Source organism: Centropristis striata, chromosome 17 (assembly GCF_030273125.1).
Source record: "Centropristis striata isolate RG_2023a ecotype Rhode Island chromosome 17, C.striata_1.0, whole genome shotgun sequence".
NCBI lineage: Eukaryota > Metazoa > Chordata > Actinopteri > Perciformes > Serranidae > Centropristis > Centropristis striata.
The window spans coordinates 23,516,830-23,538,733 of record NC_081533.1 but is presented as its reverse complement, the minus strand read 5'-3'; the positions used below and the strand labels follow the sequence as shown (position 1 = coordinate 23,538,733).

General features: G+C 39.5%; 1 protein-coding gene across 1 annotated transcript in view; it reads right to left on the bottom strand.

Moving 5' to 3' along the window:
- sema4f (sema domain, immunoglobulin domain (Ig), transmembrane domain (TM) and short cytoplasmic domain, (semaphorin) 4F) overlaps positions 1–21,904 on the bottom strand; it is a 60,838-nt gene that overhangs the window by 2,809 nt on the left and 36,125 nt on the right. Inside the window, exons 2-12 of the mRNA XM_059355330.1 lie at positions 10,007–10,149; positions 8,740–8,799; positions 4,744–4,842; positions 3,943–4,054; positions 3,742–3,861; positions 2,821–2,972; positions 2,561–2,742; positions 1,403–1,544; positions 1,053–1,266; positions 710–819; positions 461–606 (exon numbers count right to left, since the gene is read on the bottom strand). Coding sequence (XP_059211313.1) covers positions 461–606; positions 710–819; positions 1,053–1,266; positions 1,403–1,544; positions 2,561–2,742; positions 2,821–2,972; positions 3,742–3,861; positions 3,943–4,054; positions 4,744–4,842; positions 8,740–8,799; positions 10,007–10,149 — 1,480 coding nt within the window. The remainder of the gene's footprint in view (positions 1–460; positions 607–709; positions 820–1,052; positions 1,267–1,402; positions 1,545–2,560; positions 2,743–2,820; positions 2,973–3,741; positions 3,862–3,942; positions 4,055–4,743; positions 4,843–8,739; positions 8,800–10,006; positions 10,150–21,904) is intronic.

Sequence of the window (21,904 nt, the reverse complement as noted above, 5' to 3'; positions counted from 1 at the left end):
ATCCTGATTTTGATTTTTTTATGTGGATGAATTACATTAAGCTGCTGTCCCAGTCCACAGCAGTACATTATTTAGCTTCTGTGTCTCTACTCCAGCCTGCTTCTCCAAACTGGAGGCACGCTGACTGCCATCTACTGTACTGCAAGTACCTCATTTAACCACACATAAAAATCAGGACTATTCCTTTAAATGATTATGCAGTTTATGCAGTTCTCCTTTTTGTTGTTGGTTATACTAAATCATTTTAAGACTTTAAGCTAAAAGAAGATAATCTTCTTCTTGACATTTTTAAAGGTCTGAAACAAAATACATAAAATGATTCTGGAACATACTAAAAAGAAAAATAGGCCAATTTTTACACATAACTAAACCATTTTCTGACCCAATACTGCTGCTGTCTGCCTTTGCTTTTCATTTCTGGAAGGTTTCCAGTTCTCTGTGATATTCCTGTAGTACTCACTCCTCAGTTGTGGGCTTGCAGGCATCATCCTTCCACACACAGCCCAGTCCTCGGGCTCTGGCACACACCTTACAGCTGGGATACAGAGCGCAGCCTTCAGCCTGGACACGAGCCAGAGACAGGGGGCTGCCCACCAGAGCCCGGCCCTGCAAACACATGGAGCCATCTCAGAATCACTGAGCAATATCACAGATATCTCTGGGCCCGGCAGATTAATATATGCATTTGGGTGAATAAATGTGCAAATACCTGGTGCAGTAGTATGTTGTTGACGGGCTCATGTGCGGTGAACAGAGCAATCTCCTGAAGTAAGGTAGCATTCTGGCCCACTACTGCCACCCGGTGGAGCTCCCCACGGTCTACAGCACACAAAAAAACAGCTGATTTGTATCAGAATCTAAATTAATTCACACATTTTGAGGATGGTTGGTAATAAAATTGTCATTGCTTTCTGAAGTATTTGAGTATAAAGTAAGTAAAATCACTTTCACAGCTTCGACCTGCACTAACTCTAGTTTGAGTTTATCTCTTTACATTTTCCATCCTTTATATCCTCTCCTTCCTTCATACCCCTGCCTCACTCTCTCCTCACCTGTTCCGAGGTGCAGCACTGCCCCTTTTTGCTCCTCTCTGCTGCCCGTCTGCGTTACAGCCAGCTTGGTGTATCTGATTCCCTTCCGGACCAGCAGGGGCGCTGCAGTCACACTGTTCTCCATCAGGGGATGGTCCCTCACAAATGTCAACACCTTGTCGGGAAGTTTCAGGGAGGACTCGAATCCCTCGGCCTTCAGAGCATTGTTCAAACACTAAAAGATGTGAGGGGAAAGGAGAGAAAAACTAATGTCAGGGTGATTCTTATTAATCTAGAAAAATGTATTGAAAGGTGAAAGGTTGTGTAAATTAGAGGAGGTGATGCAGTAATGTGGTTGTACAGCTCAGTACCTGGCCAGGCCTCGGTGTGGGAACAGGTTCTGGGTTGATCCAGTTCTCACAGGTCTTCTTCAGCTCTTTAAAGGGACCGTCCAACACTTTGCTGATGTCAGACAGACTGAAGACACACACTGCTGATAACTCCTCACGCTCCCTAAGAAAACAATAACAAAAGAAATAGAAAGTTTAACATTAAACCATGTAGGTGTTGCTGCATTAAAGGAATAGTTTGAAACTAGGGATGTCAAAGGAAATATCATGGTTTTCACAGTTTTCAAATTTATTAACCAGGAAATGTATTCTTCGACCCAATGTAAGGAAAAATAGCTTATTTAATCATTCTTGAATATCAATAATTTAGCTAATAAAATAATATATTTATCAGCATCAACTATGTATATAAGTTAGTGTGTATGGTGAAAAGTGCATAAATGTGTGAATAATTAATGTAGTAGATTTTGGACGATATTTAGACGCTATGGACCCATGTGCAGTCACTACTTGACCTCATGCTTTGCACATTTGATATCCATCTTCTACAAAAACTTGCTGTTCATTTTGATTTCTCAAATGTTCTCATACGGCTGGTTTAAGGTACTTTTTTGGGTGATTTAATGTTAGAATGACAGTTTCCTCTGACATTTGTACACCTCTTTTTAATGCTTCAGGATGGTTGCACAACTCTCTCAAACACAACAAACAGGCACACACATGTTGCATGACTTGAGTAGATTTCACCGCACATACAAAGCGATTTGTTTTCACAGAGCACCGATGACAGGACATTATAGAGACCAGTGCTTCTAAAATACTCACAATATGGAACTGTTAAATCCTGACATCCTTTTTTGATTACTGGATGAAAGTCGGATGAGAACCACTCTCATGCTGTATGGTTAATATGAAGCTACAGGCAGGAGATGGTTAGCTTAGCTTAGAATAAAGACAGGGGGAAACAGCTAGCTTTGCTTTATCTTGGAGTTACTGTGATGTTCTGATGCAACCAGCGGAGGCTCAATCTGTTCTCCCCATGCCCTGATTATCAATCCCTTCAACAATCCTTTTGTGGCTGACACAGTCATTTTCAAAAACAAAGTACTAAACTGTATTACATTGTCACAATAAAGACAAGCTTTGTTTTCCCCTCCCCCTGCTTGGTCCCCAGCTCACCACTGGGAGGTGAACAGCCCGTAGAAGTGTGTGCTGCTGGGGTCGCCCGGTGTGTGCTGCGTGGTGAAAACATCGGTGAGGATGTTGTAGCGCTGACCGCTGGGTTTGTCCTCACACACCAGCTGGGCCTTGAGGAAGGTGGTCCAACGTCGCTGCAGGGTCTTCATCCCTCCCACATCAGACTGAAGAAAGACAAGCACAACAGTGAATTAATGTGAGGCGATCTATGAGTCAATTAATCACTAAAGACGTTGGGTTACCTTGCAGACTCGGGCCACCCTGGGCACTTTGACTTTGGTGTAGAGGTCGTACTCTTTGGCCACCTCAGTGAAGAAGAAGTAGATTTTGTCATCGTCTCCTGTCGGGTTGTCTTCGGACTGCTCGATGAAGGCTGAGCTCACAAACTCTGGGTCTGAGAAAGACACATACACAAACACGCACAACTTGAGTTCTTCCTGTGGGAAAGGATGACTATGGTCATTTAACACATTTAGACCGGATGCAACGTTTGCTGTTTTGGATGATCTCCTCTTTTTTATAAGACACGTAACGGATGAAATGCAACGTGATTTGCTGATGTAAAGCAGAAAGCGGATAGGAAAACAAAACAAAGAAAAAAATCTTCCAAGCCTCCACACAGAAGAATTGGCAGAATTGACGAGATCATCCAAAACATGATGCACGTGACGGACGAGGGCCGCAACATAGAGACAGACTTCAGTATTATTTACAATAAATCAGACGATGACCCAGATTATAATGGGCCTACAGACCCACTGGTCAACATCTGTAGTTACAGTAGGATGTTGACTTACACTAACTGTGTACACTGTGAACAAACTGTTGCACTACTGAACGTTTGTTTTATTGAAGATATGGCTGTCACCTTTCTCTTTCTATGCCACACAGTGTAATGCATATTTCATAATATTTTTGTTGTTTTTTATTCATGTTTTAGAAAACATGTTAATGCTTTTTAGGACAAGACAGTGATTAACAGTTAAAGCATTAAAGGGTTTAAGCTTTCAGATGATTTTTTTTGTTTTGAAACAATGCTTCGTTTTAGAGGGTTTTTTTTGGAGGCAAAACTAGATCTTAATGGGTTAAATGAGTGTTTGTGTCAAGACATGTGCGTATGGGGGTTTAGTGTGTGAGCATGTGCAAGCGTGCATGTGTCTCACCACTCAGCCAGTTGATGGATCGTTCAGTTCGGATGCGATCCTGCTCGGGGCCCGTTGCTCGGGAGATGTCGAAGAGCGTTCCCAGGAAGTTACTGGTGGCTGCAGTGTACAGGGTACCACCTAAACAAAGAGAGAAAGAAGTTGATCAACCAGACAACAAACTAAATAAATCACAAAAAACATTCAGTGGTTCTGTCTCACCTGCCATAACAGCTGTGTAGTGCTGACTGGGCTCAAATGGACACTTGCCCTTCCCCGTCTCCATCTTCACTCCTCCATCCTCAGCTTTCTCCAGGGTGAAGGAGGAAAGCTCCTGCAGGACCACAAGAAAAGAGAAAACATTACAGTTAAAAGGGCAACACTGAATTGCCAAATGAATAGTGATAATTATGCATTCTATTATTCAATTTCACAGCCAGCTTTTATTTTATCATCCTCTAAATGAATATACAATTTCAATTTGATCTTTAGGGGTTGTCTGCTTAAAATGTCACTATAATTGACTCTAATTATGCTCTTTTATGCCAGAAGCTTGAGTGATTTTGTGCTGTAAGTACCTTCTAGAAAATGTCAGCCACAACAAAACATTTAAAAGCTTTTTTTTGGTTGATTGGCATCAAACATGTTGATAATAGGAACTGAATAAAGTATGTGTGGAGGCTGAAAAATACAAAAAACTTAAAATGGGAATAAATTCACTGCTGCAGTGGTAGGATAACAGTAAGTGTTTTGTATGTGTGCCTGTTTGTTTGGTGAGCGACTTGACAGAAAGATTGAGTTGTAGCTGTAGACACACGTGACATGCAGGCAAACACACATCAGTTTGTTAGAGTAGAGTTAGAGTGAGATCCTCAGGCATAGATCTGCCCTACAACGTCTCACTCAAATATAAATTCACTGGCAGACACAGACTAACAGAAGGAAGGCCTCACACAGACACACACAGACACACACACACACACACACACACACACACACACACACACACACACACTAACTAACCAGGAAGGCACACTGGGGGTCGAAGGCGTAGGTGCCACACACGTAGATGCGTCCATCTCCCAGAAACTCCATCAGACGGATGTAGTTGTTGCAGTCGACCTGCAGGGGGAGACAAACACCCAGAAATTGAGACAAGCAACAGAGTTTTGTTTTATTGTTCACTGAATATATTTATTACATTTTGCATTAGGTGATGAACGGTCTGGCTCAGTTTTAGGAACTTGAAAAAAAAGTAAATATGTGAAAGAGGAGATTTATTTTAGTTACCACAAAACAATTAGACATGATTAAAAAAAATAAATGAAATGCCTAAAACAGCATAGTTTATTTGAAGTGATATTGTAACTACTAGAATTGAAGCCACAGTCATGTGTTTTTTCTATGAACAGAGGTGGTCCTGTATGAACCAGGCTGAGCTTTAGGAGAAAGGTTGGAGTGGATTCTGGGAACAGCTGGAGCATCGTTGATTTTGATTGGAAACTGGAGACCCCCACTGCTGGGACAGACACTTGAGACCCCCACTGCTACCAGCAGAGACCTTCCATACTAACTCACACGAACAAAAGCAATCAAACTGCAATTCAAGACTCATTTTCGTGCATAAAAAATACACGAAAAGCTCACTTATGTGCTCTTTTGCAGGTCTGTTCAATACACAAAATATAGATTATGAATTTGTTGAGCTTCCCTCTCTTCACACACGCATATATTTAGTCCGCAGCCGTTATGGAAAAACAGCCCTATTGTTCCTCCCCAGTTACCATGAAACCATGACGTAGGCACTTTTCAGTGAGCCTGTGCATGTGTGTCTTTGCGTGCCATCCTGAATGAGCTCCAGGCCTGAGTCACCTTCGCCCCAGGGACCTGATCCTTTCTGATGCCCAGATCATGTCACCCAAATGAGCCCCCACCACCCCACCACCAACCTGTCCCGTGAGATGGACGCAGAGCCAGAGGGAGAGAGAGAGAGAAAGAGAGCTCAGGCTGGTAACAATGGGATCAGCTTGGGATTAGCGTTTTCATTGGTCCAAATTAACCTCATTCATACTAATAAGATTCATTCACAATCTGGCACGGGGTGAATCGAATGGCTCTATTCTGCTCAATTCTATTCTATTTTATTCTAGTCTATGCGAGTGTGCTGGAGATTATAATTAGAACTCATTCTGTTCTATGTTAAACACTCTTCTTCCCCAAAAGGGTTGTTACACACCAATTTTTGCTTTTGGATGGTGAACTATTACCATATCACGCATTATTATCTTACAACAAGTAGATCTTTATTTTTACTGTCAGAAAAAAAGCTCTCTCTTTTCTTAAAGCTGTGTTTTTGACCAATCATGTTTAAGCAGGTTTGGTTCCATTCAGGTAAACAGTCCATGTGCAGAGCAAAAGAGATGGAACCCATTGGTCAAAATGCAATCTCTGAACCCAATGGCAATTGTCTGATGGCGATTTCGCTTTTTAAAAGGATGTTTTTAATGTTCTTCCCTCCATTCTGACGTCTCAAGTTACTAATCAGACTGTTGAGTGCATGGAAGTGGAAGTCCAGAAATATTGGCCTTTGCCCCTGGAGGCTAAACGATCATCAAATTGACAGCCGATACTTTCCAGGATTTAGTGTCTTTCAGGTCTTTGTTTTGGTTTCTGAGCCATCTTTACTGTTTTGGTTCACTGTCTCTGCTGACCACAGCAGTTAGCTGTTCTGGTATAAAAGTCGGACAAAACCCACTGTACACTACCAGCCCAGCCCCAAATACCAGACAAACATAGTTAGAAACGACCTTTGGTTTGGGGAGACCAAATTAGAGATAAAAGAAGACTGAATATTGGATTTGTTGGGTTGTCAGAACAACAACTCTGAATGATGCTCTGTGTCTGCTGGATGTTTGACTGTTGACAGCCACAACATCTCTAAAAGATGATTATGTGCCCATGTAGCAGTTATAGCTTCAATTAATTTGGTATTAATTAGGTATAGGAACTGATTACCCAATGGTTACTGAAAATTTGATTTCAGTGGAAGTGTTGTTTTTCTGGAAAGAAAAACAAATCAAAGTAATTTTCAAAATCTTGTTTGGCTGTATGAAAAAGTGAGTTTTTCTGATTATACTATATTAATCTTTGGGCTATGGCTAATTCTATGGGACTGCTGTTTATTGTAATAAAAAGTCTTATATTTGTTCTGTATGAATTCATGTGAAGTTGAAAATCGAGGATATGCACACATATGCAATGTAAAAAATGCCTTTTGAAATTTCAAAGTTGTATTGTTAGATAATTGCCCAAACTATGCCTGATCCAGGTTTGAAGACTTGTTAGCATTTTTCCTTATCAGACTAATTAAAGTCTTTTGGCAGATGAACAGTTGACTTTTTTCTTTCTTTATGTTGTATGTAAATGTTCTGACTGTCTGTAAATTTTCACAGTATCTGTGTAAACCACAGTGAAATGTCAGCATTCATTCCACCCTGAGAGTGCAAAAACAAAACTATGTGTCAATCAGACCAAGCTTATTACCCCTCATGTTACACTTAAAAGTGTTGAAAGGCAGCGCAAACCTGCACACGTTCTATGACAGGAAAACAACTCTCCACTCAACACCAAATAATTATCACTGATGAGTCAACGGTTAACCTACATTTTAGTCTCACAAAAGACATGTGTGATTTGTTGTTTTGCGTTATGATTGATATTGACATTAAACTCCAGTGAAATACTGTTTTATCTCTTACAACATCCCTGATTTCCTGTTTTTAGTAACATCCTGCTGATAGCTGTGGAGCATTGTGTAACCCCTGTGACTTGCCCTGATGTTTCCCTTACAGTCTGTATTTTTTGGATGATTCACACACCATGTCTCGCTGGGTCAACTTCAAGGTAGTTTCATGTTGAGTCTATTGTCTTGTCTCTCTAATCTACTTTCTTGTCTCCTGTACTACATTTCTCTGTCTTTCTTGGCCTCGTAACGATTCTCCTCATCTTTCCTTGCTCACTCTCTCTCACCCACTTATTCTTACCCTTCCTGTTTCCTCTCCTCTCTCCTTCTTAATCCTCCCGACTCACACGTAATCTTTTAATCAATGTTTTCTCAGAAAAAAACACTGCTTTTATCAGTCATTCACCTTTTAATCTCCTTAAACTGAACTGCAGGAATGATGCTGGTTGTAAGAAAAGGGTCAAAACGAATTGCACTTCCCTTTGTTTAATAAACTGTGCTTCTGTTAGCATTGTTTATCTTTTCATTTGACCTAATTTTGCTGGACTAGAAGCATTTTCAGACACTTTTTAAGCATTATCGGATAATGAGAGGACTAGATTATGATGCTGGGGCTCTATGTCAGCCTGGTGCTGTCTGGGAAACTGTTAAAACCAGTGAATCAGGAAGAAATTATTCAACAAATATAATCCAAAGTGTACAGTAAGTTTACTCAAAGCAGTTTGATTGATGTCCTATTGTAGTCCAAACATAATGAGATGTACAGCTTGAGTGTACAGTACGCTCTATTTAATCAGTTTCCACAGCCAGTTACTGGGCATCTGTGACTTCATACTGTATACACCGCTCTTAGTCTCTTTCTGTCTCTCTCTACACACACACACACACACACACACACACACACACACACCCCTGATGAGGTTTTGGCACAAGTCCCAGAACTTCCCATCCGATGCCTAACAGCACGGGGGTTGTGACACACACACACACACACATGCTGAGGGCATAAAAAACAGACCCATCAAATCACACATTTCCCATCTCTGAGGCCATTTGAATGCAATAATCTATTGTTAAAATAAAATAGGAATATATCTTTTTGTTGTGTCAGAATCCTTCCAGTCCCTTATTAAATATATTTAAGTTTATCTATCAACAATGTTAATAAAAAACGTATACATAATTTAACATTCAATGAGTAGATCTCAAAGATTCACATTCAAAGGGGCTCAGTGTAGTTTCATCATAATTTCCAAACAAGCAAGTACAGCTCTCACCTCCGTCTTTCCCTTCCCCACACAAGACTTCCTCTTCTCCTCTGGCACATCCCAAACAATCTGAGACAAGAGAAAAGACAGACAGAGAGATTTGCATATGTCATTGTCACTGATTCATCAGTAACTGATTAGTAGTCAGTGTTAAGGCTCTTCACAACACTCGCCCAAAACTCCTGTTCTTTTTCCCCCTAATATATTAGCAATTAGCTCAATGGAAAAATGCATTTAATCTCCAAAGAGATTCCTTATCTCTTCAAACACTAAACAAATTCTCTAATCCCTAAACATAAAGTCAGAAAATTGCTCCTATTTTGACCCCAAAAAAGTCAATATGATAACAAGGAGAAATCCAGAAAATCCCAATCTAATTAATTTCTCTTTGGCTCTGGAGCAATTCGTATAGAAATGTGCTCATTATCATTATTTTTCATTATATCATTGACAGTGAGAGAAACTAGGTGAAAATCTCAGAAATAAGCAAGATCGATAGCTGTGTTTCCATTATAGTTTATAGTTATAGTATAGCGAATTTTGAAGCAAAAAAAGGTTGCATGAAAGAAAATGCATATTAGGGACATTACCATCAACTGGTTTACATCGAATAAACAAAGCTGCATAAACATACTTTGGTCAGAAGATGGCAGTGTAATGTGTTGCTGTAGACTAATCTGTCAGTAAACAGCAGAAGAAGAAGAGATTGCGCGAGGAAAAAAAGAAAGGATTGCTAATCAGACAACTTTGGGAGAAAATGGAGAGAAGATTTCTGGAATTGGTTCCAACTGGGCAAATTACAATTGATCTTTCATGTCAGCTCGTCTTGACTGGCAGAGCGACAAAATAGACAAAAGCCACCTCCATGTTTCCATCAAGCTTTTCACATGCAGATCTTCGAAATGCACATAGAAATGAGTTGCTGGAAACACAACTAATCACATCGAAAGGCCATGAAACTTACAGCTTTGTTTATTTTTACCTACAACTATTGAAAAAGGATCTTTCCTTAATTGGATATTTTGGGAAATATGCTTATTGAGACAATTTAGGCCTCTCATGTTTGTAAATTAAAGTTACAATCTTAAAGATCACGTTTCATTCTCTTTGGCGACACCTATAGTGGCAAGCAGGAATTGCAGCAACTTAACAACATGTAGTTAAATAAATCTGTGACCCGTTACAATTCATTAGAAAATGCACACTGTTATTGATATTATGTGACAATTATAATGAGCACTCGCTCAACACACACACACACACACATCCTTCTTACCTTCCGCGGTTCGTTCAGTTTGTTGGTGTCCACAGCCAGTATGGCGTCCCTGGCACCCAGGAACAACATGCCAGATGAACGGTCCAATAGGAAGGTGCTGACGTTGGCCACACCATTGAAAGTTTTAGAAACAAGAAGAGTGTCTGTGGAAGAAAAGAGAGAAAAAGAAGGTGAGATATTTTTTAACATTCAAGAGAAGTTGTGCAAAGTTGCAGAAAGCTTGAAGCACTTGAAGTCTTCAGGAAACTGAAATAAATCTGATTCGTGCCTCCTGTAGTCGGTCAATGTAAGTATAAATGGTTGACGGGATGAATCAAACACCATATTCCCAGCAAGAGATTTAAAGAGATAAAGAGATGAGAGTAACCCTTGTTTCACCCTGGTCTCTCACACAATCACAGCTACAGATTAACTCCTTTAATCCCTCTCCTTCTCAGTCTTCTCTCTATTTTGTGACTTTTTTTTCCTTTTCCTCTCTCAACTCAACCAAATTTTTCCAGAAACATTCTTCTGGATTTGTATTGTAATGTCTTCTACATATGACGATTCAAATCCACTGCTGAGGAGAAATACAATAAACTGAATAATGTATCATCATGACATATAATAAATAATGCATCCATCTTTTTACATAATACATGATGTGTAATCTCAGCTATATTTGTCTTTTTAATCTCAAAAATATTGCATGAATCCAGTCCCAAAAGCTCCTGAATTGTGTTCCAGTCCTGCTCCAGCATCCACCACAAAACAAAGCATATCAGCGTGTGTGTGTGTGTTTGTGTTTGTGTGTGTGTGTGTGTGTGTGTGTGTGTGTTCATGTCCCAGCTGCTGAGAGGAAAGAGCACAGCTGAATTTCTTTGGAGTGTGTGTTTGTGTGTACGTGTGTGAGGGATTTAGCAGTTATTTTGAAGTCCTACAACGCTGATCTTTGTTGACCTTTGTGAAAAAAGGTCAGAAGTGTTCAGAGAGAGAACAGAAAGATCACAGCTACAGTCTCATTTCCACTGAAGGTGGAACCAGTGATTGGTTTCCAAGTTGTACTACATCCCAATCAAACACCACCTGAGCACGCACAACAAAGAAAGGAAGTCACTGGGCAGACAGATTAAGTCATTAGGGGACAGATTAAAGACTGATGCTAATGAATAAAGCCTGTGATGTTAATGTAACCTCAAACAAACCAACAAGAGCAAAGGAATATATTACATAACACTCATTATAGCTATTACTCAGTGTATTTGCATAATCAAACACTTAATGGGACATGACTAATGTCATTAACAAAGCCTATACCGCTGTTTGTGCAAACACAAACAAATGCAGACTCAGAACTTAATACAACAAAAACATCTATTATTCAATATGTTTGAAGTATATAAATGAATCAATAAATTAAAAAAATAATTATATATATATATATATATATATATATACATGTATGTATGTATGTATGTATGTATGTATGTGTGTATGTATGTATGTATGTATGTATGTATGTATAAAAAGGGTTCAACCAATATGAGTTTTTCAATGGCTGAAAACTTAGTTAGCAGGATGACTGATGTCCAATATAGAGCATAATAATATACATTTTTTGATGCTGTTTTATGCATTTGAATAAATTAAAAAAATACCAATAACAAATGATACACAGACCTTCTGAACTAGAAAAAAAATTTAGCAATTAAAAAAAAGAGCTTAAGTGGACTAATCAACATAACTTATATAATAAAATAAAATAACATAAATTAAAAACTGTCAGTATAGTGGCCAACTTATTTATATTTATACTATAAATAAAATAATGATATATCAATATATCATATATAAATACATTTTATTTTATTTGACATACAATTCAAATAAAATTAAATAAAGAAAAAAAATCTAATATTATATTATTTTTGCTTTCAAGGGGTCCATAGTTCTGCTTCATTTTAACCTTTTTTAATCTCTTCAGTAGCAATATCATCCTCTTTAAACACACATTCTCTGCTTGAGGCATCAAACATAATCATGAGCCCGTAAAGAGCAGATAGGAGAACAAACAGCATTCATCTCAGTAATGGGATTGTCTAACTCACCTGAAGGAGAAGAAAGGAGAGAACAAAAAAACTCACACACACACCCTGTATTGTTGTGCAGGTGGAGGTGACAATGTAACACATTAATAGAGGAGTGTTTTAACAGCCAAACAGAAAGGGGATGGAGTTTGATGTCAGTACAAACAAGACGAGAACATTTATTTCTTCATAACTGCTCAAAGAAGGACCACAATTACTATTAGAACTAGATACATTTCCATAGTGACACAGAAGAGAATTTAGTTTGAGGAACATCCTTTAAGTGTCATGACCCTCAATTTGGAAGCTGTCAAGTAAAAGATTAAAACCAGTACAACCATGCTCTGCTGTCGTTATGGTGGATGCAAGTCAAAGTACGGGGTCAGGATATTGTGATAAATGGTGCTGGCCCTTAACATGGTTTTTCACTTAGAGACTGTCCGTGTTGTGAAAGAAGTGAAAGAAGACCCCAACAGACTGACATCTGCACGTAACTGAATCACAGAGAGTTTCTCTCCCCCTGCCTCCATGCAGTCCGTCTGCATCTGTTTCCCGTAACATTTCACATGAATGTCATTTCTCATTCACTAAGGAGCCATCTGTTCAGCTAAAAGCCTCCAGGCAGTAAAATAGCAAAAAAAAGCTCTGATTTGCTCACTGAGCGCCCGCACTTTCTGAAAATCAGCCAATGTGGGGAGGGAGATCGCAGTTTGTTGAAGCAGACGAATACGACAGACAGACACACACACACACACACACACACACACACTGTACACACACACAACTGTTCCTCAAATACTCAAATACAACAAAGCTGCTGATCTAATGTGCAATGTTTTTCTGTGCTGGCCTAAATTAAAAGTTTTTGTAGTGTCCTTCTTCTACTTTAGCACCCTGAGCTAATAAAATAAACACTTCCTTCCTCAATCTGTCAATCAAAGTCAACTTCAAACGGAAGCTGAAAGAGATGAAGAGATCATTAGAGACCTAGAGTCTCATCCACTCTGTCTTCTTTTCTTCAGACTTTTGTCCCTTTTGTCGCCTCTCTTCATCTGCTGTCATCCATCCATCCTTTCATCACCCTGCAGCTTTACATCGCTCAAAAGATTTCCTCAATCTCACTTTAGAGCCTGTCTTTCTGCACACATGCATGCATACACACACACACACACACACACACACACACATACACACACACACACACACACACACACGCACACACACACACACACACACACAGCAAAGTAGACATGAGTGTTAGTGACACAGGCCAAAGGCAAGGTCTGGAGAGATGTCCTTGTGAACTGGTCCTCGCCGGCTGTGTAGGACATGACGACACACACACATACATCCGTGCACACATGCGCACGGTGCCACCACCTGCTGTGCACCCTAATGTAGAAAGATGATTCCTAGAGCTACACCATCTGCCCTTCTCACACACAGCCACACACACACACACACACACACACACACACACACACACACACACCTCTAACATCCAGACACACGTTACAAAAAAGTCCTTGCCTCAGAAAGAAATACATCATGCAATTTTCTGTATTTTTCATTATCTTCATGATGACATACGACATTCGAAGCACTTAATGAATAAATCGGATCTGACATGTGTCACAAGGGAAGAGAGGATGCTCTGCAGGTTGGGTAAACGGCTCCTCTTTGACAGCAGGAGCCCGCAACTCACCGCCTATCAAATATCCCTTCCTGCCGGTGTGTGTTTGTGGTGTGCACATACAGAAACCATTCATGTGTGGTGTGTGTACGTGGGGTAGGGAATTATCAGAAGGACACATGTTGCAACAAAGAACAGCAGGTTAAATCTATGCACTTTGCTAAGAATGAAGTAAAGATAATGGTTCCTAACGTATGAGAAGCGTGTCCTAATAAAGTAACTTGTAGTGTTTCAGCAAATATGTTCAGTATGCTTCTTGTCTTTGGAAGCAAAATACTAAGATGGAATAAGCTTGGTGTAATACAAGTTAGTGTACAAAGCTTTATCAGTGTTTATTAGAGCTAATTCACTGAAAACAGCTTCCTGCTGTGGCTGAAAAAGTGTTTAATTGAGAGCTTTTCATTCAAAGATTCTACTAAGATTTTAGAATGCATCTTTGAATGTCTGTTGTCATATTTTATAACATCATCACCTTATAAAGCTCCAAAGTCCAAGTCCTGAACAAAAATCCAAGATAAAAAAAATCTGAATCGGATTCATCGGATTAAAAGAGTCGGTCTTTCGATTGTTTTTCACTTTTTTATTTGCAGGTGTTTTCATTCTGTTTGATTGTTTGTTTGTTTGTAATGTGATGTTGTTCAACCAAGCTATGCATGTTATGCGTGTTATATGTGCGTAACAGATAACTTGAAGAAGATTTGAATAATAATAAATAGTTTTAATTAAATCAACTCTCCTGAATGAATACAACTCATCAGTTATGATGCTGTTAAATTGCTGTTAGACTGCCCTGTTAAGGCTAGACACCAAAAATTTGACAAAAACATGATAGTAATAATATTAATGTATTCTACTCAACACAAATGGCCCAGAAAACCAAAACAATGACCTGTAAGATGCTAAAATGCTCCGTAAAGTTGAGGGGACCTACAGGTTTGGGTGATAATTTAGTCTCATTTGTCAGTTCTCATTACAGATTCATTTGATCTATTTTTAATGCAAGAGTATTGATTTGTGCAGCTTTAAGTATGAATCCGAAGCTAGGTGTTGCTGTGTCAAAGAGCAGGCATCCGACACAGACCTCCACTTTAATCCCTGGATGAATAGATATAAAAAATAGAGCAGTGGTTATTAAAGTGCTTTTAAAATGCTGTGACAGAACATGGATCTAACTGGGACAATAGACAAAAATGATGGGGTTTACAGAAACATTTGGATCGCACATTAAAAATTATCCGTATGATGTATCTGGCAAACCCAGCGACCTTATACATGCTAAAAAAAAAAATCACACCCAGGGTATGATTTTAAAAAGCGACTGGTGTGAGTATAAATGAATAAGTAGTCCTAAAATACAAAATCCTCTCCCCTGCCATGAATCATTCATTCATTATACATTAAACATGACAGAGACGCAGCCAGGGAGAGAGACCACAGTCTGTGGGTGTGTGTGTTTGTCGGTGTGTGTGTATGTGTGTGTGCCGTGTCCATTAAGGGTTTAATAAACTGACTTTTGCTCTGGGGGACCAACCCTGGTCTCTGGCTGCAGGGCATTGTGGGATGGGACCAACCAGGAAGTGATAAATTATACACCTCCCTCCTCCATATGTCAATCAAAACTGACGGGATGGAGAGAAGAGATGCGCACACACACACACACACACACACACACACACACACACACACACACACACACACACACACAGAGCCCCTACGGTGAGACAGGACACAGCTGCATGATCAACACAGAAACACACAGTTATAGCGCTATCATCCACTCAGCTCAATGCCATTTTCCAGCTGCTGTTTCCTCTCAATTGTTCACAGCAGCAGCAGACGAACTCCACAGGTTAAAAAGAATAGAGCAGCTTTTGGCAGATTGTCCCATTAGACTGCATACCCATTAGCGGGCTCCACTGCTCCATGCTAACACTTCAGCGTGCATTATGATGAGTGATGGCAGACAACTAGCATCATCCAAAGTGAGACAAGCCTCCTGTCAGTTATATGCAGCTGTAACTGTAGTTTTTAAAATAGAACATAAATATTTTAGGGGAGCAGGAATGTATTCTTCACTTATTTTTACGCTTTTCATATAAATTATAACATTATTACTGCACAGTTTAACATGAAGTGTTTTTTTTTTTTTGCAAGTTTAAAGCTGGGGTAGGTGGTTTTCTAGAATTTGAAAATAAATTTTCATGCAAATGATGCAAAAAATCAAAACTGCCTATCCCAGCTTTAGTGATAAAAGCTCTTGTTTTGTGCTTTGTTTTATGTCTTTTGTAAAGATTCTGCAGCTGAGATACATACTCCCCTTGCTGTTTATGGGCTTAATTGCATCTTGGGAATGTGCATGCATAGTTAAAGTAAATAGTTACAGGATAATCCGGCTAAAAATACCCAGTATTATTCCAAAAATAAAAATGTTTTCTGTCTGCTGCTCAGACAAGGTAGAGTGTGTTATAAACAGTAGCTTCATTTCAATAATTTACAACAAGAAAAATACAGTCTCTGTTTCAGCATCCAGACAATGAAAATGGTTACTGAGATTGTGCTTGTGAGTGTGTGTGTGTGTGTGTGTGTGTGTGTGTGTGTAATGTTTGGTTAACCCCTTCTTATTGTTCCTAAGTGGTTCATTGTCTTTTCTTTGATTGATGATAGAAGTCAGCTATTCAGGCATATCCTGTCTCAAGAGCTGTTTCTAGAGTGTGTTAAAGAGAGAGATGGAGGCAGAGTGTTCAAAATTGAATGGAAAATAAATACATTGGTCTGCCGTTTCGACAAAATATCTGCCTCTAGATGTCGTTTTCAACCTTGGTTGGAGAAAGATCACATAGTCTAATTTGTGTGACAGAGATCAAGAGAGTGTTTTTGAAGAGAGAAAGACAAGCGTCCTCTTGTAGCGGTCATGGTCAATTTCAGCCTTTATCCAGTCAATAAACAGACCTTACAAAGGCCTCAAAGCATCAAAGCTCGTTAGATCTACAGAGGAGCTGGTCATCATTTGGCTCCTGTTGGCATCGGTTGCTACATACTAATGCAGCTGAATGCTACAGAGTGCTAAGTGCTACATAACATCTGTGTGATTATGTTCTATGTACGGGCACTTGAAATTGAAAAGTTAATCTGAAGTGGTTGCAGCTGTGGTTTGGTTCCTTTACTTGTAATCATGCAAGAGTGAGCAAATCCATAGAGACATACTGAATATGCAGTAGCATCTTTCTTAAAGATTATGTACAATATTTTGAAATCAAAATGTTATTGTCAGTAAGAGCAAAAATGTCTCAGTAGGAGCTTAATGTCCCAGCTAAATTGTAAACTACTATATAGTTTCATATAATAAATATATACAATGTCACAGTCTAGTACACATACACATTATAGAGACTTGCTACATGGATTTTCTAACAGCTTATTGTTCATCCCAGTGCAGATTTATTAGAGCCACAGTAAGGGAGTGCCTGTGTGCCGCTGTGTCTGCAAATTTCATCAAGTCAAATGTAATAGTTTGTAAAACCTTTTATGGTCACTTTAATAAAATATAAACCAAATTTGCCCCTGAAATGAATGTCTAAATGAAGAACCAGTTTGCTCTATTAGAGTAGAGTGTCGGCGTGCGTGACTGAGCTGATTTCTCATGGGAAAAACAATATGCTGAGGAAAAAAAACATTCTAGGACCTGTAAAAGACAATAAAGAGTTGTTTTAACAGCACTGAAGCTTAAGTCAATAAACTGTATTTAGATTGCAACATTTCAGGATTGTTTAAGGATGTAGGTACAGTAGTGGAAAGGTTTTTAACAAAACAGAAGCTATTATATACTTATGAGAGCGACTTTCTAATAAAACACCTTTTATACAGTGTGTATACTTTGTTTACTAGAAAATCCACGTTTTTTGAGGTGAAGAGACACGGACAATTTAGTTTCAAAGAAAAGGAGAACATCTGAAACATTTTGTAGCCTCACTCTCCTATTTTTGCGATTAGCAAACCAGCTCAGAGTAGCATTACCGACACCAAGTGGTCTGGAGTCGTCAGTCTCATTATGTTACACTGTAACACGCAGCTGTTGTGTCAAGTGCAACAGCTAGTGCTAAAATTCGGTTTATTAATCCGGTGACACTGGCACAACCTTTAGTAAGCAAAATTAAAACCTGAAGTTGCAACTCATTAACCCTTGAAAAGTGACTTATTAGCAATAGCACCCACTTTGTGCCTCATATTTGGCCTTCCTCTTTCCAACTCACAAGTGAAGACATCAGAAACACCAAATGACCCTGACACACAATGCTGGCCTCCCCGTTCTGCTTCACTGGGGACAGCCACACACACACACACACACACACACACACACACGCCCTGGGGGAAGTGGAGGATTACCAAGTAAGGAAGACTGAAGGAAGGAAATAAGGCATCAGAAAGTAAAGATACAAGGACACTGGGAGAGTCTGCAGTAAAGATGAGAGGAGCAGGTTTGTAGGGAGGAGGAGGAGAAGGAGGAGGAGGAGGTCCAAGGTTGCAATGATTGACTGCCCACTTCATTACTTAATGCTCCGCTACTCTTCTCCCTGTGTCCTGTTTCTTTTTATCATTTCCTCCTGGGATATGTGTTTATATTTGGATGATTTTAGATGAATAAAATACTGAGGATATTGACTTTGAAAAACAAACAAAAAAATTCCTTTGTGTGGATCCACATTGCTATATCTCCAATTCTCTCACCCTGTTCTCCCAGTTCCCAGCCTCCCACTACCTCTTTCCTAATTTCTCTCTCACCTCCACAATCTCTCTCTCTCTCTCTCTCTCTCTCTCTCTCTCTCTCTCTGGCTCTGGGTGATAAGCAGTAGCACTACTAATCAGGCTTGCCCTAAATTCGCCCATGCCCTGCAGGATTAGCATGTGCAGTGTGTGTGTTGGTTTAGAAGCTGGTGCCTGCAGCATTCTGCAGCCCTCACACATGAAGTGTGTGTACATAAAGCCCAGTGTGTATGTGAGGGAGTTTCTGTATGAATGAGTCATTGAATCAACACAATCGTGTTATTTTTATCTTACTGTAAGTGCAACTGTACTGCAGAATATAATAAAGCCATTCCGCTGCATGATATAAATATCTCAGCATCCTACGCAATCTTGAATCTTTTGATATAAATATCTTTTATAAAAGGAGGACGCAGGATGGATGGATATGCAAACAATATATTTATATATTTTCAGCATATCTTCAGTAAAGGTAGGGTTGACTGAAAGTGTTGAATTAATCAATATGTGGAAAATAGTCTGGTATAAATAATGATACTGAACGCACCTACCAGTAAATCTGGATGGAAACCTTTACGCCTGTATAATACAATAACATCTTTTATATGAAGGTACACCTGCCTGGCTGTGTTTAAGTTCTAGCCGATGGACTCAGACTAAACAGTGAGACAATCCCTGTCACTTTAAAGCCAAACAGAGCAGGAGCAGCCATAACATCTGTTACAATACAACAGTCCCTCTGTACTTTTTTGCCTTGTGAAACCTTAAAACGAAATTTAGCACTCTATTGTTTATTGTTTATTTACTGCATCCCCATTGGCTGATGCCATGGTGATCGGTCATCTTCCTGGAGTCCAAAAAAAGGAGAAGGCATAACAATTCAGTCACAATTCTCCAGTTCAACAGTTCCGTTTGACTTTTCATTTTAAGTCACAATTTGATTAAATATTTTATTTAAACATTTTCTTTTACCACTGAAGGTTATGTCATTGCTAGACTACTCAGTCTTGATTCATAAAGATCAACAGATCATCATCACTTCCATGTTATATAACTGCTATGATTTTTTTAGAATGTACCACACTAAGGCTGTAGGGTCATATTTCCATGATTTAGTTTAAAGAAATAAACAATCTGTTTAACAACAACAAAAAGAAGTGCAACTAGATGGTAGAAAGGTACTTTACAACCAGCCCAACAGCTTGGGTTTCTCAAAGTATACAAGATGCACCTGAATGCACCATGAAGTCCCTGTTGGTGCCCAAACACTTTAATACGGCGGCCAACAAGGGCAAATGTAATACAACGGCCCAAAACATTTCCATTCTGAGAAATGTACCCTCCAGCTTTTGATTGTGGAAGTCCAGATTGAAAAGTCATTTTGATCAATTTTCAATTATGAATCAAAATTGCTTCACTCCTAGTTGTAGCAGAATGTTTTTTTCTTTCTGATCCCTTTAATCATCTTGTGGCCACTCTGATTAAACCTGCCTAACACTACTAGAGTTTCCCTTCCACATACAACTTTGTATCAGCTGCCGCATCCTGTGCTGTAGTGATGAAAGTATGTCCAAGTGGTTAGTAATACTGTAATTCAGCTGGATGATGTCATTGACAGCCACATCTACTGTGCTGAAGTGTAAGACACTATCAGCTCTAGGGCTGCTATTCTGTAGCTGAGCCTGACCTTTGACCTCCCTGTGGAGGGATAAATAGAAAAGAGAACTTCTCTACAGGGTTCAATCACACAGGTAGTGATCAAAGTGCTGAAAGCTTAAAAAGATGTGCACAACATTAAACTCTCTCCTCCAGAGAATTTGTTTTTTTTTATCCTTTCTGGTTGAATGACCACACAGCTTGTGTTTTGTGTGTAATATCGTTGCTACAGATGTTTTCTCTTGGGTACAGTGTGAAGGACAGGAGACTGAGCGAAAAAGGAAAAGAAACAGAGAGTTAAACGGGCAGAAACAGCATGAGTGAGAGAGGTATCTGGGCAAAAACCAAATGGCGTGAGATGAACCCACTTGTGCCAACACCACAGGGACCTTTAAGCACACAAACACAAACTCACAAACAGACATGCATCTAAGCACACACACACACACACACACACACACACACACACACACACACACACAGATGTCTTTCACCTGATGTGTTTGGTGGGTGGCAGCTCGAAATTGTGGGTTTCAGTTTGTGCTCGCTATTAGATTCAAGCCAGTACACACTGTTGCCCACAGAGAAACACACACACACACACACACACACACACACAGATTTAGGCTGGTTTATCGCTACAACATATGTGTGCATGTATGTGTGTCTGTGTATGCTACCATGCAACATACTCTGCACTATTACCTCTGTATAATTTGCAAAATCCATGCAACAGCTTTCATTTCTTCTGCAGTTCTTTTTGCGTTTAACTGCATGTCTTTATCCGTTGCACACACAACCACACAGAGACCCCACACATTTCTCATTATAGCAGCAGGGACCACACAGTTTTAGCTAACATCTGCATGTGGTGACACACACACACACACACACACACACACACACACACACACACACACACACACAGCAGAAGCAACAGCTGGTCACGGTCACATGCGTGTCACTGATGACCCCTGGGGTCGCGAGCCAAAGTTCAGAGTTTACAAGCTGGAAGATCAATAGGATTTAAACCCATAAGCACACACACCAACACACATGGTTCATTTTCGCTTTACTTCTTTAAAAACGAGTTGCAGACTCATCGTGGCCGCAGAGAGCTTTGATTTTGTTCATATTTTACACATTTAAAGTTGACTTCAAAGACTTCCCACACAGCTTAAAAATGTGTTTTTCTTACTTTTATGTCCCCTGAAATGTCTGACCTTGACTATACTGACTTGTATCTCTGCAAAGTTTGTCACTAGAGATGTGATTTCACATTCCTCTACTGAAGGGGGAGATGTCTGTGCACTCCACTACAATCAGAGATTCAAAAGTAGGCCGGGGAAGATAGATTAGGTTTGTCACTACTTCGAAAGTTAATCAAAAGCCATAAAAGAAACCTGAAACCTCTTTCTATTTTGATCCGTCTGCTAGTTGCTGATTTTGGTGCAGATCAATGGAGGCTCACTGACATTAGTTTTAACAGTAAAATAGACTCCAGACAGTCTCTTTCAACGGTCAACCTTGTACGCAAGCAACGGTGGTGGAAGAGGAGAGCCCAGATTCAGAGTTCCTCAGTGAAGGAGGAAGAGTAAATGTGCTTCCTGTCCTTTCTGAAAGCCTTTTTTATACTTTTTATGTGGGAAAATCATGTAAAATAAAATATTAATCATAGCAGAGAATTTTTACACACTTAAAATGTGTCCGGAGGGGGACTTC